The 14,746-nt window shown below is 41.1% G+C and overlaps 1 protein-coding gene across 1 annotated transcript; it reads right to left on the bottom strand.

Annotated features, from left to right (window-relative positions):
- Positions 1-240: 240 nt before the first annotated feature.
- Positions 241-14,473, bottom strand: SLC38A2 (solute carrier family 38 member 2). Its single transcript, XM_072972940.1, has 16 exons — positions 14,157-14,473; positions 12,811-13,009; positions 12,435-12,516; positions 12,178-12,293; positions 9,239-9,312; positions 9,049-9,141; positions 8,830-8,920; positions 7,370-7,452; positions 6,914-6,972; positions 6,656-6,820; positions 6,167-6,246; positions 5,950-6,050; positions 5,240-5,364; positions 4,732-4,876; positions 4,521-4,618; positions 241-3,309 (listed from the first exon to the last, which is right to left on the bottom strand). The coding sequence occupies exons 2-16, from the start codon at positions 12,924-12,926 to the stop codon at positions 3,214-3,216; spliced, it is 1,524 nt and encodes a 507-aa protein (XP_072829041.1). The 5' UTR covers positions 12,927-13,009; positions 14,157-14,473; the 3' UTR covers positions 241-3,213.
- Between the last annotated feature and the right edge of the window lie 273 nt (positions 14,474-14,746).

Raw genomic sequence — 14,746 nt, 5'->3', positions numbered from 1 at the left:
AGCTGTATTTAAAAAAAAAGTTCCCCAGGTGATCCTGAAATGCCATTGAGCATTTTCTTTCCTTCCTCCTCATACTTGGTAAATAAAACCTTTAGGAATGTAAATAGCAACTTGAACTTTTTTCCTGTTTATCATCATAATCACTAGCATTATATAGCCACCTACTAGGTGCTGGATTGCTGTACTGAGAAAACACACCACACACACTTTATCCCATTACCTGAAACAAAACACTGCCACTCAGGATTAAGCATGTATTTATTTTAGTTCAGTTAAAACAAAACATACAATGTTTCATTGAAACAGTGTAGCACTCTTTGCCAACAAGTCCTACTGGAATTGTTGGCTTCTAACAATAAGGTGGGGATATTTACACTATATACAGAAAGCTTAACACACCCAGGTTCTCAAAGGTCTTTCATGACACTAGATCACATTTCATTTCACTATACTAGATCACATTTTGATTACTACTGCATTTTGAAAATTTAGACCTTATTTAAAAATTTAAATAAGAGATCTGAACTTGCACCAAGTTTTCATGAAAAAATGCAATGTTCAATCGGTCTGTTTATTGCAAATACAATTTAAACAATATTTTCAATTTTTAGTGTTTACACAATTTGTCAATTGAAATCTCTGTACAGGTATTTTGGGGACAATTTTTATAGATACATAATGTGAATTCATCAAAATGCAGTTAAGAAACTTATAGGAATATATACATTTGAACCCAAGACCCAAACCTGACATTATATACAACCTATTTACAAATACATATGGACAGACAATGTATGTACATAAGATTATCATAAATATTGAAAAATAGGTTAGCTTTAATGGATTAATGTTGTTCTATAAATAACATTACAGTTATAACTGAAACATCCACGGAAGACAGTAATGCAAAATGAGGTGACAAGACAGTGGTTTTAATACTGAAGACTGCTCATTACTGGGAATTCACTGTTTAGGAACCTCCAGGTAGACAAGTTCTTGCTCCAAGAAAATCATGCAATGGAATTTACCCCGGGCAGCTGATTTTGAGCCTCAAACAGCCAGGGGGTTGGAGGAGCCTCCTGCATCAATTTGCTGTGAGAAGAGGAATATATATGTATTTTTTCATTTCTTCCTGGTTGCCATGGTATTTTTCTCCCACACGAAAGGATGTAAACTGTAGAGAACAGCTCTTGGTATTCCCCGGCAAGTCTTAAGATACAAAACCAGCAAATCTTTCCAGGAATTCACGCAGAAGTGCCAATTCTTGGTCTGAACTAGAGTGAGGTTCTGGATTCGGAAGGAGTGCCAAAAGCCCAATTCAATGAAAGCAGCGCTATAGAATCCATCCTCTCACTGCCTTTCGAGATGGTCCCCACTTCCGTTTCCGTAGAAACAAACAAAAACGGACCATTGGTTTCACCCAATGTAGCACTACAGGACGTCTTCCAGTTCCACAAGGGTCTTTGATCACAGACATAGCTCGTCTGTAATTCAGTCACATATAATACAAGAATGCATAACAAAAGCCATGTCTGCCACATTTCTGGCCCTTGCCTAAAACTAAAAATGCTTGGCTCAGAAGAGCCACCTTAGAGCCAGATGACCAAGTGATGATTCCATTTTTTGCTTCCCTCAACCACTAATGGAATTATGTATATTAGATTTCTGACATTACACCTGATGAGCAAAGTACCACATTATTTAATAATATATTCACCATACACCATGACGTACAATAAATGTGCTCTTAAAGCCAAGTAATTTTTTCACTTCTAACTGGGGTTGAAATGGAAGGGTGAACATGCAGTCAGACCAACCAGTTCACTCCGGTTGCACTGTTTTCCCTAGCTAACCATCTGTTGGATGTAAACAAGTGATTCTATGTTGTACAAGAATGAGATGACAATCCAGTGCAAGCGAGTTTTTTAAAAAAGCTTACTGCATGAGAAACCCAGTGGCCTATATGAAGAAAACTCCTACCAAGTATTGGTGTAACCTGTGCATTAGACCTCTACTGAAGACAAAACATGAACACAACTAAACCACACATTGTCAAGTAATTCACACTTCCGGTAGCAGATGAGCATTCTGAAAAGCTGTACTCTCTGGATAGGTTTGTTTTGGCCTATAGCCATCGAATGCCCATTTTCCACTGCTGGAAGCAATGCCAAAAAAAAGGGCTGGCCCGAAAAAAAGCAAAAAAAAAAACAAAAAAAAAAACAGAACACACCCGGAGCTGTCAACACAACTCCGGAGGCAGATGCAACTGAATAAACCCTGTTTTACCCAATTGCACTATTTGGTACCTCAAAATTAGTTAATTTACTTCCCACAGAAATGGCAGCATTATCTTCCATTCTAACAGATTGATGCCATAAACATTTCAGTCTAAATGAACCAAATAATTTGCGGACAGAGAAGAAAAAGTGATGAACAGAGTTCATCTGATTTGGTGCAGCCACAATCAACCAATCATCCTTTACTGGTGAAGCTGGAATGGAAAAAACTATGCTCCTATTCATGGTACAGTTTTTCATTACATCATTTTCTCTAAAAATTATTTTGGGTAAAAAAAGTATTTGGCTTATTATGCCTACAAAAAGGCAAATCATTTCATAATACCAGTATTTGTTAAATAACAATGAATTTTTTTTTCACGGAATTTACTGACAACCGCTTTTGGATCAAGTTCAAAAAAAGCAATTTTAAAAAAGTAAAATAGTGCTTCTGAGGTCTTTAAATATTTTTGGTACAAAAAAATAATAGTGTTTTTCTCAATGGTTATTTCAATACTTTGCTGTAAATTAAGAATTGTTTCTCACATCGAATGGTTCCATTAGGCACGTTCAAGTAAAATCATAAAATATCCAAGTTAAACAATGACACAGCCAAACATGTGGCTTGATTAAAGTTAAGAGTTTGTCCATTCTCTGGAATGGAATAAAATTGTCACTTCCGTTAACCCGAGACTCGTGGTTTTGTTGTTAATATCCATTTCTATCATACAGAATAGTTTCTTTAAAAAATAAAACCAAACCAAAACAAACAAACAAACAAAAAAAAGAGTTCACTTATTCTGCACTCAGAAGAACCAGCGAGGAATCTGCACTTCAAAAGGAAGTGAAACTGAAAACATTAGGTGAAATTTCATAGTAGTTGAGAGTTGACCCAACACTGGCATCAAATGGACTACTGGAGTTTTAGTGGCGCCAGTTAATGGCCTCCTGGGGCGTTGTGTACCCAATCCAAGACAATCAGGGCCATGCTCCCGGCCATCACCACTATGCCGCTCAACAGGAAAAACAGAGCCTGCAGGGAGCGCAGAGAAATCGGGTCAGCAAGCAACAAAACATGTGCCAAACATTCCCCTTTCTACGTTAAAAAACAGGCTTATAATTGCTGAAAGTGTGTACATAGGGTTTCACAGAGCTAGTTTCCCCTTACTAGAAGGTATTTAAACTGTCTGAAGTGACTGATCAAGGGGTACTCTATATAGTGCTATATAACTGTGTCTTTCAAATTTTCCCAAACTTTCCCTTTTCATCCCTTTGTGGCAAATGAAAAGGTAAGTAATTTTTTTTTTTGGCTAAATAAACTACTTCATATAACACAACTGGACTGGGATTTTTGCATTTTTTAAAAAGCAAAAAAACCGTAAGTTACAAAACTAAACCGAAGTTATCTTAAAAATGCAGCCTGGGGTTGCAGGCAGGAGTTAAGTCTACTCCTAAACCTACCCTTCAACTACTGCCACTGTGTGCTCTGAGTGAACCAAGATGACAGTTGTTAGTTCATAAACAATTCTAGGCGGGAGGATCTAGCTCAAGTGGCAGAGCGCACGCCTAGCATGCACAAGGCCCTGGGTTCAATTCCCAGTACTTCCTCTAAAAGTAAATAAATAAACCTAATTACCTCCCCCCTCAAATAAATAAACAAATAAATAAAAACAACTCTAGGACTTCAATCAGACTATAACAGGAGTGGAGAAAAGGGACTGAAAAGCAGCCTTCTCCCTCAATATCCTCACCAGATCATTTATGGTGAACACACACTCTGTAAAGTCAGTTGTTACTACTCTGTAAAGTCAGTTGTTACTACACTTCAAAATGTATTAATGAACAGCCCCCCTGAGCTTTGCTGTCTTACCCCACTAAATACCCCATGTTTTCTCTTTTAGACACTCTAGTCCCGCTTAAGTGACTGTCACACAGTAGGCAGTCCAGCAAACACAGGTTCAACAGTGTGGAAAGTTGACTTGGTAGCTTTACACTCTTCCTCTCTATTCCTCTCTGAAATATCTAATAACTTTCTTGCAATTAACTTCAGCATAGATATTAGATGGCAAAGCATCTTTTACCTCCCCTCCTCCCCCAGTCTTTGGTCTGTGAAGCACACCATTAAAGACACATTTACTAGAAACTTTAAATGAAACGACATTTGGAAGACTAAAATTAAAGGCAGTTGAGGAATTTCTGGTGTTAAAAGTATTATTATTTCTACAATCATAGCCTCTTACTCACCCCAATCTTTTGTACAGATTTCATAGGTTCTTTCTTCACTAACTTGATATAGAAGGCAGATGGAAGAATAAAAATCAACATAGCAGCTGCAGATGCACCTGTAAAAGAACATTTACCGCTCCTTAAGAATTCAATGAATCACTTGATATTAATTTTTTAAACCTTAAAACCCCTGATATTTCAATCAACTTTGATAGTTCCGAAAACTTACCAATGAAACCAAAGATATCCCTGATAGTTGGGACAAAGATGACAAGCAAATTGGTAAATGCCAAGATAGACACTGTAATGATACTGTGACGCCACCAGCTGAAGTCTTTTGTTGCACACAGCAAGTGGGTTATGGAACTCCGGATCTGCAAAAATACACAGATAAATAAAACTTACAGTTTTAATTAAAGGAAAAAACAAAACCCAAATGATATGAAATATATCCAAAACAAACAGCTCTTTACATACTAAAAATTGTACCATCTCCTCGTTTCTAAACATCTGAACACTGAAAAATTATTTTGTATCTTCAGTTATGGCAAAAAAAAAGTCCCAGGATGTTTATAAAACCTACAAAACATTCAAAAAAAAAAAAAAAGCCCCTTCATAAACTACCATCAACTTGATATTGTGGTATCAGGGTTTCCCTTCTCCCGGAAGAGGAAGATCTCACAGATCTGCACCTTTGACAACTTATTCCTACTGAAAGGAGAGCAGGTGACACTCACCGGGAAAATAACCACAGGGACTGTCAGGGTGACAGCCACCAGCACAGCCAAGCGGACGATGAGAAGAAGAATGTCAGCCCCCACGACAGAAGAGTAGGTATGAAGCAGTTCTGACTCAACGTGTCCTGCAGAGGAAGACAAAAAAAAAAAAAAAAAAAAAAAGCTTCAAGTGTGCTGTTCTCTCTGGAGATGAGTTAGAAACCTAACTCATAGCATAATATGGACCAAAGTTATTAGCTACTCACAAACGACTATAAACTAAGAGGCTAATAAGATTAATTTGGAATTAGGGTTAATGCAATTAAAAGAACATTGGAAGAAATTTTTTTCTAAATACCAAGTAGAGATTTAGCCACATGACCCCCATTAAAAACAACAGGAGCTAAACAGCTAAATCCCATGGTTTGGCTTACAGTTTGTGTGTGTTGTATAATCTGAAGGGGACGGGAGAGGAGATAGTCAGGATGAACCTAGATGCAAGCATATCACATAAAAATGCTGTCAAACGGCTACCGGTGTCGCTTTGAAACTGAGTCCTAGAACTCGGATTCAGTATGTACTACAGGAAGTTCTTCAAGCTCTAAATTCAATGTCTCATCACAAGTATGGAATATATCAAAGACTGAATCTTTAAAGTGTCAGAACTATGCCTACAGAAGTATCCCTTTCATTTCACTGGGTGCTCTTTCTGTGAACTAGACATTATTTACCGTAAAATGTCAGGTATCCAAAGAGGGCGGCGAGCAGGTACATGAGAAACATGGCAAAAAATGAAATCTTGGACACGTTCATCATTCTTCTACGGCTGCGGCTATGGGAATCCAAAGGAAAATACAGACATACATTTTAGCAGTAGTTACAGCAACAGTCTAATCTTTTATCCCATTTCTTCCAATAAATTTATATACAAGTTGGTAAATTACTCACCCTTTCAGCTCTTCATAAATGGGAAGAATAGCAGGATGACAGACAAACGAAAAGGTCAGAATGGGCACAGCATAGACAGTCTGCAAAAAGAAAAAAAAACTTACTTAATATCCTGAAGTAACTCATGTGTTGTCACAGTTCTACAACTTAGATTTTATATTCATTTATCTCAGGATCAAAGCCAAAAATGTTTTCTTACATATCCGCTCCCACCCTTCTAATCTGGTTCACTAAGTGTGATCGATATCCTCACTTCTCAACGTGTCAGTTACTAACATCACGTGATCATTTCATTCCTCAGTCTATTTCAAGACACAGACCAACACTTCCCCCTCAGTCCTCCATACTTAGCTAACCACGTTTCCTCAAGAACAGTTACTACCTCATCTCCCTTTACCTGGGGAGCGATTTAACATTTCCAGTGGCTGTTTTCCCTGTCTTCTTCCCTAAAATCTTCCTTTTGAGAAAATGAAGATTACATTTAGTTACCTGGGAGTTGAAGATAAAATAACGTGGTCGGCAGGAATCTTCAGTCATGTTAAATGCCACGCCAGGTGCAACAGCTGTTGGCTGCAGTAAGGTGTCGTTTACTGTTTCATTCATTATCAGAGCAACTTCCACAGGACAAGGAATTTGAAATTTCTTGAAAATCACCTGAAAACATATTATTTTGCATTTGTAAGACTGAATGACGTGACAGCTTATTTAAAAAAAAAATCTCTAGCTTTTAAGAAAAACGGTACCCACCACAATCAGAAAGAACATCATACACAACAAGGAAAGGCCACTGGTGTACCCCAGATATCCTGTAACAGGAGGGAAAGTCGGGGTGAGTGTAACATAACAAAACAGATTTAGGGCTAATCTAACTCACTTCTGCTTGCAAGACTTCAGTGTGGACACAGCATCAAATTTCTAATTCTTATACAGTCAGGTGTAAAATTGCTTAAAAACACTTGTTAATATCTAAAACAATAAAAACTATCTGTATTTTTATAAAGCACAAGATATTATAAATGTCAATAAAATATTTTGGCCCTTTGGTAAGTATCCTGCTAGGATCTTCAAAGCCTTAAGTTTTGAGTGTGACAACTCCCAAAGGTATGTTTTTGGGGCTCTTTGGCCCTCGTCAATGTCTACTAACAGGATGCCAACTAGCTGGTGAGGCTCACTTCAATCCTCTTTAGAGACGGGTCTGCTCACCTAAATTTCTCAGCAGTGACAATGGAAGAATGAGCACCAATGACACCAGTAGAACCAAATAGTCACCGTTCAGATACCACAATCTGAATTAAAGAAAAGAAAAACAGATCAGGACCAGCCACAAAAACCCTCAGAATATCATACACAAACTTCTCACAAGACTCATTTTATATATTTTTTTAAAAAGAAGACAGGTTTGAAACGAGTATGGCTAATTCACAGAGACAGGACAGATTCCTGTGCACTCAGGTTAGAAATGGGGTATGAAACAGTGTAACTTCTGTCCCACTGTTTGCTCTGGGAAGGCTGCCAGCCGATTCATAACATTAAATGCTTCTTAAAGGCTTGACACTAACATAGGGAACAAAGCGGCATTGTTAAGCCTGTAATCTTATCTTTAAGTATTTTTACAGGATTGTATACCAACTATGTCATAGCTTTAGCTCACATTTTTAAATGCTGGAAACAAGTAAATTTTTTAAAAAGTATCTTTCAGACATTTGTTAGCAAGTGTACTTATTGAACATTTCAACAAGGAAATTTTTTCATACTTCGATAAAATACACAGGCAAAAACAAAGCAAAACCCAACCCTCCCTCCACCAAAACAAGAACTTATTCCAGGTTGTCAAGAGTATGTTGTGACACCTTGACCCACCTTGAGTCCAAAAACAATAAAAAAGACCCCGTGTGAACTCAAAGAAAATGTCATGCATCCCTCCTAGGAGCTCTAGCAATGCCTTTTCCTTTTTAGGTCAACTGAAGTTTTACATTGCTACTTTTCAAAGTCTAGTTGCCCTGTCAGTTCCACTCAGTTCAGCGCAGCAACAAAGACCCCTCACAGAAAACTGATGCTTAAAGATCAGCTTATTAAATTTCAAAAGCCACGGAGATAACCACACCTCTTTATTTTGAGATAATGAGCTGCATGTAAGTTGGGAAGTAAATTATGCCTCCTCGTGTCTACTTGAGATAAAAACCTGTTAGTCCACTGGATGAAAACTTTGCTAGAAGGGTAAGGTTTATATAGCATGGTCATATGTTTTCTGATATTCTGCATTTCAAATAGATTAAGTTTCGAATTTACAAAAAACCAGACAGGAATTGATTTTTACTGTAACTGAAAGCTTCAATCCTAACTTAGGTCAGGCTCTGTGTTACCCAGCTGTAACTCCTCGGGACAGTAAATATAAAAAGAAAAGGTGAGTAGTTCTAGAAAACCTGTGTTCACACGCAGGTTAGATGATTAGTTAGTTATCCAGTTAGAAGATGAGCTCCTATCTTCAGCCTTTCATTCTCAAAAGTTCAAATCAGTTTATGGGGAACTTCTTGGTCAGTTTCAACAGGAACATTTACCAAAAATAATTTACTAGTAATCATTTTGTATCCAACTTTGATAAAATGTATCTAACCATTTTCAACTATAATTGTTTCTTATGAGCAACCTTACTTAGCACCTACCCAGTTGTATCTTCATGTTCATTAATGTTCATTAATGCCTTGATCACCAAAGGTAACTCATATTTCACTATGAAGAGGTAGCTTGACATAGCTGGAGGAAAACAAAATTATACCATTACAAGTGCAAAATGTGGCATGTGACACCAAAAGCAATGTGTCACCACTCTCTGCTACATAAAGAGCAAAAAAGTCTACCCAAATCGTCTTAAAAATTCTTACCTCCAATGTTCTGCATTGTAATCGATCCAGAGGCTGCAAGCTTTCCAACCAATCCAAATGCCTTATGTCCCAGCTGTTCATATAATAAAGACCCTACAATTGAAATATAGAAGCAAGAAATGTTTTAAAAGAGGGGAAAAAAAAATCATGATAGACAGTTGTTTTAGAAATAACAAGAATGCTACCATACCTCCTTCATTGGCAGTCTTCAAAAGGAGATGAACAGAATACAGGGAAAATATTGACACAAATGTCAAGAGAATTCTGATGAGAGAAGGAAAAGGCACAGGGTTATAAACAAGCACATCTGTATTTGAAGATGACTTTTTTTGGTTTTAGTTAAACATTAAATACGAAACTTCTAATATTTTGAGGCCAGATAGAATGCCTCCAAGAATGGTGTTTACTCTCCTGGCTAGGGTGTCAACAAGTTCTCTTACCTGGCACTAAACATCTGCACTGTGTCTCAGGGAATAGCTCTACTGGCTAAGCAGAGGGTTCACCCACTGAACCAAAGGTGCTGGGATAGTTACGAGACTTATATTCTGACTCTGGCACCATAACAACCAGCTGTGTACTTGCCACTTCTCTGCACTAATAGCTCCTTTCATATGTAAAATGGGTTTAACACCCACCAATAAGCCCAGCCTACAAGGTACTTGTGAAATCCATCGGAAACAGGTTCATGAAAGATCCTAAGACCACTTGGACCATATAGACAAGAGGATTGGGATTATAAATTAACAAGGGGGAAAAGATACTCTAGTGTCAGACACAAGCTTTACAAACACGTTCTGGTGTAAATCAGAGAAGTAACCACTGTGACGATATACTACATTGCACCCCATGGTATGGAACACAGGCCCAGCAGTGTCACAAAAGTAAACAATGCCTGCTGGAACAAGCAGGCTCTCAGTCAGACTGTCTGGGTTGTCCCCTCCGTCAGTCCTTTAACTTGGATGAAACAGGAGAAAAAAAAAACAAACAGAAAACACAGGGACTGAAGGTTCCCTACTAAGCCACTGAATTTTCCTTTGGGGCATGTGTTCTCTCTCATTCCAGCTTTACTTTCCTCCCCTGAGGCAAACCAGGAAAAATATAATTTTTTTTTATTAAAAGGAACAAAAAAAAAATCAAAATCAGGGAAACTCATAGAAAACTCTGCAAAGACAGTCACATTTTAAAAATTCTATACCGGCAAACTAAATACAGTATCATGTAAGGTCTGGCAAAGAAACTGATGTCTGTTAATTAAGTAGAGGTGGTGGCATTAAGCTGCCATTCTAATGCCAAAAGTTTTATGGGGCCTAGTCTGCAGTAGAAATGATACCATCAGCCTCACCTCTGACTAGACAAAAAAGCTGATGGCTCAATCAAAAACAACGTTCAAAGTATGCGGACAAATTCAGTCCTTTCTCTTACATGGAAAGGACAACGAGGGATGGACAACCCCTTGAGGTCATTTTCAACCTCACAACCCCCTGAGGTCATTTTCAACCCCAGAATTAATTCTACTTAATAGGGTTAGGCACTTAGGTGTTTAACCAGACCATGGCAGCCATGTGGCTTCTGGATTATTTACCTCTAAATATACTTTGAAAAATACCGATGGATTTAAAAACTCACTTTAGCACTCTTGATATTATTTAACAATTTATTAAAACGGTTTATCATCAAACATACAGACCCTATTCAAGTAAAAACCAACTTCAAAAGTGCAAGGGGAAGATATCAGAATTTTGCTTTCTCTTAGGAACAAAGGTGCCCTTTTATCTTACGTAAATTCTGCACCATAACCACAGCGGCAGCATTTTAAAACTGCCTCCAGATTTTATACTAAGAGTTAGGAAGGATTTCAAATATTTAACAATGATGTCATTCAACTACCCCATTAAAAACTTTGAAATTCTAGGGCCCTTTCTATGTAAATTTCTGGTCCTTCTCTTAGACCTCAAAAAGTCTCATGCAAGCTTCCAATGTTCAAAAAGCCATGCTTAACTTTAGTGCGGAATTTCACCACAAAGCAGGCCTGTGCAAAGGTCTGCTTTTCTTTCCATGAACACTCTATTCTTGCTGGAGGAAATAACTTGAGTAGAAAGCACCAGTTAGATAACTGAAACACATCTGTACCAAGGAGGCAACTCCATGGGACATGAATGTGTGGTTTCTTGGTCTGCACAATAAATCACACTGTCTTCCATAGAAAGTTCCTTAGCCAGGAGCACACAGTCTCAGTACCTAAGATACACACATCATTGGAAATGCATACTCAAATTCACATGTGTTTTTCTTTTATGCTTTTTTCCTGAAAATAAGGTCCATACTTTCCTTTTACATTCTCCCAGCATCAGTGACCCCAAAATGGTTAAGAACAGTTAAGAATCGCTGTTCTAAAGTCTCCTATAGCTTCTAAAATTCTATTCTAGGTATTTATGCTGGAAAGCACAGGAGTTACTAATTCTAACTGGACAATTGGAGGGAGGGGAACCAATCAAAAGCAGGTACTTTGCTGTGGCAATCACAGACCTGGAAGAAATAAATGTTAAAAATAATAGTAAATTTTAAAAAATCACATAAGGGTAGCTTTTCAGTGTTCAGAAAATTAAGACTCATTTTCCTAAAACAAACATGTTCCAGGTTAGGCAAATACCACCACACCCTATATATTAAAAAAAAAATTAGTTTTTCCTTATGTACTTAAGAGGCCACAGGTCCTTGGGAAGACTTGAAAATTTACTGAACTGATTTGGAGGTACTATAATTTTTAATATTAATAGTTCTTGCTTCAGATTTTGCCAGAACAAAAATTCTAACTATCCTGGATTTATCAATAGTTCTTTTTTAATATCCAATTCCTGTTGAACTTTAACTATTCCCGTCAACTTAAAGACTTTCGGCTTAATTTCCATTTTAAACATTGTCCTAATTTTTCCTGCTTGATTGGCTTTTTTGATGTCATGCAGTTATGTAGAATAAAAAGGTTTTTGGATTTCTCATATTTTATATTTTAAGCAAATGAGTTTTAACTTAACTACTTCAACTGTAAATTCAGTCTCTGGAGCCAAAATATATGTGGTATTATCATATTAACTGCCCTGCATGGCAGACTCACTACTTACACATACTTACATAAAAAGAGCAATTCCAGTATTAGCCATGGCATAAGAAAGCCCAAGGATTCCACTGCCCACAATCGCATTGCTCAGATTAAATACTGACATTCCAAAGGAAGTAGTACCTGGATGCTACATAGAGGGAAAACGATAACCAAACATATAATAATTAAATGGAGAAAACCAGCTTCGGGCAAGTTAGATTTGAAATCTAAAAGTAAAACTATTCTTTTACTCCATAAAGCCACAGAGACACAAATTATTTTAACTTACAAAGTCTGTTTCATACTTCTTCTTTCCCAAATTTGATTCAAGTAAAAAGTTCTGGTTTTCAGGATCTACATCTGCATAATGGCTGCAAAAAAGAAAAAAAAATCCTAAATTGAGTTGAAAAATACAAAAGAATTCGTTAATACAAAAGCCCCCCTTCCCTATTTAGTTATCACACATCTTTATTTAAAGGCATATTAAGTAGGAGTCGACTTTCACATCACGTCACTGCAATAAGACAAGCGGATAGTCTTCCAGCGATTACACACACTCCAAACGCTAAAGTAAACTGAAGCAACAAAAGCAGAGTCCTAGGTAACCCCCCCCCCCCCCCCGGCGCACACAGCAGGTTTTAAAAAAAGTGCACAACTTCTCCCACCTTTTCAGAGCAGCTTGCTTGGTGGGGTAGGAGTAGTTGAAGTCGCTGTTGGAACTGTAGCTGCTGCTGTCCTCATCTGGGGAAATATTGAACCTTCCCATTTCGGCTTTCTTCATGTTGGGCAACGGGAGGACTCAGGCTTAGAGACTGTGACGCTGGGTTCCTTTTGTCCTTGGCGATGCACGGCCCGCGCGGCTGCCTGCGAAGGTAGAGGCGGCGCGTCAGGACTGCAGCGCCCGCCCGCCCGGGTCACGTGACGCCGCCGGGCGGCGCAGCGCGGCTGATTCATCCCCGGCCAGGCGAGTGGAAAAGTACCAGCAGAGCGCGAGGGGCGGGGGCGCGCCAAGGGGCGGAAAAGTACAGACCGCGGAGCCGCGGAGAACAAAGATGGTCCCGCCGCAGCACTGCGCCCGAGGGGGCCCGCGCCCCCCGGACCCCGAGGCGCCTCTCCAGCGGTATTTAATGTTTCGTTCTCTCCATTATCCCAAGTTTCACGGGAAGGGTGCAGGGAGGGGGGGATCTGTTTGGCTTTTCCCGCAGCCTCCTTGGTCGTGCACAGGCACGCAGGGCATACATCCCACCCAGGCACTGGCTAGATGTGCAAGCAACCCAGGAGCACAGCTCCAGTTTCTAGCATTTGCAGTAGCAGTGCCACTGTTTTCCCGCCCCGAGCCCCCAGATGGGGAGATGCCTCTGCGGCAGACAGACTCGAAGGGGGCAGAAAGGGCTGACACGAAACCTTCTCTCTAAGAAGGGGAGATCGCCCGTTCACGGGCGCGCAAAGGTGCTCAGGGTTTGTTTACACGCGCACGCCCGTGCCCTCGAGCACACCAGTCCACAGGCATTTGGCTCACGAGCGCTTAGCCGGGCCGGCCCCTCCTATGCCCGGAAAGGAAACTGATGCAATATTGATCGCCGATTGTCAAACGTTCCCGGTCTGTCTTCCCCATTCGTGGCCTCCGCTACACTAGAAGCCCGAACCCACCTCCACTGCCCCCAAATTCTGGGACCCTTGGATGTAATTGTTTTCATTAATGCAAACCAGTCACAAGACTCGTCGCAGCGGAGTCGCGGGTCCAGCTGGCTCCCCTCCCCCTAACGGGAAGATGCGGCTCCGCTCCGGGCGGGCACAAGGCCCCCGCGTTGCGCCCCTCCCCCGCCCGGAGGAGGGCGGCGACCCCGGTGCCGGCCCGCGTCAAAGGCTGCCCCGCAGACAGATAACGGCGCCCCCTCCCCGGGAGGAACCTACCCCGGCAGCTGCCTTCCCACCGCGGCCCCTCCCGGATGCCCCTCCCCCACTCTGGCCCAGGTCCCCCGCCCTTTGCAGACACCCCCGCGCGCGTTACCTCGGTGGTCTCGGCTCCTGTCTCCAGGAAAGAACACTCAAACGCCTTCGGTGAGTTTTTGTCGGTTAAACAAAAATCGTGAAAAAACAAAAACAAAACCCCCAAACCCAACAATAGGCAGGAAAATGATTTTAATTAAAAAAGGAAATGGCAAGTTGCCCAATCGTCCGGCGTCTGCCCTCTGGAGAGGAACGCGCGAGTGTGTGGGAACGCGTGGTCGGGCTGCTCGCGGCGGTGTGAGGAAGGCGCTCCGGGACGGCGGCGTCGTGCGGCTCTGGAGCCGCCGCGCGAGCGGCGGGTTATAGCGGCCGCCCGGGAAGACGCGTCAGTGGGCGGGGCCCCAGCCTCCGGGTGCCTGCTCTTTGTGTATCAACACCACCTGGGCTCCGCCCCCGGCCCGCCCGGGCCGTAGGCCCCGCCCCGCCGCGCCCGCGCCCCTCCCCCGCGGCGGACTCGGGCGGCCCCGCCCCGCCCGCCAGCCCCCAGTGCCACCCCACCCCACCCCACCCCACCCCACCCCACCCCACTCCGCGCGGGCAAATCCCGCTCGGCCGCCCCCTGGTCCTCCCGGAAGGACCCCCTCGGTCGGT

Source organism: Vicugna pacos, chromosome 12, assembly GCF_048564905.1.
Source record: "Vicugna pacos chromosome 12, VicPac4, whole genome shotgun sequence".
NCBI classification, from domain to species: domain Eukaryota; kingdom Metazoa; phylum Chordata; class Mammalia; order Artiodactyla; family Camelidae; genus Vicugna; species Vicugna pacos.
The sequence above is the reverse complement of the archived record's forward strand: the minus strand, read 5'-3'. Positions and strand labels throughout refer to the sequence as shown.

Bases quoted from the DNA above. Each gene is read 5' to 3' on its own strand.
- SLC38A2 (XM_072972940.1), bottom strand. From the start codon at position 12,926: ATGAAGAAAGCCGAAATGGGAAGGTTCAATATTTCCCCAGATGAGGAC. The intron at 6,973-7,369 runs GTGAGCAGACCC...CTCCTGTTACAG, and splicing joins GTCACTGCTGAGAAATTTAG to GATATCTGGGGTACACCAGT. The intron at 6,821-6,913 runs GTGGGTACCGTT...ATATGTTTTCAG, and splicing joins TGATGTTCTTTCTGATTGTG to GTGATTTTCAAGAAATTTCA.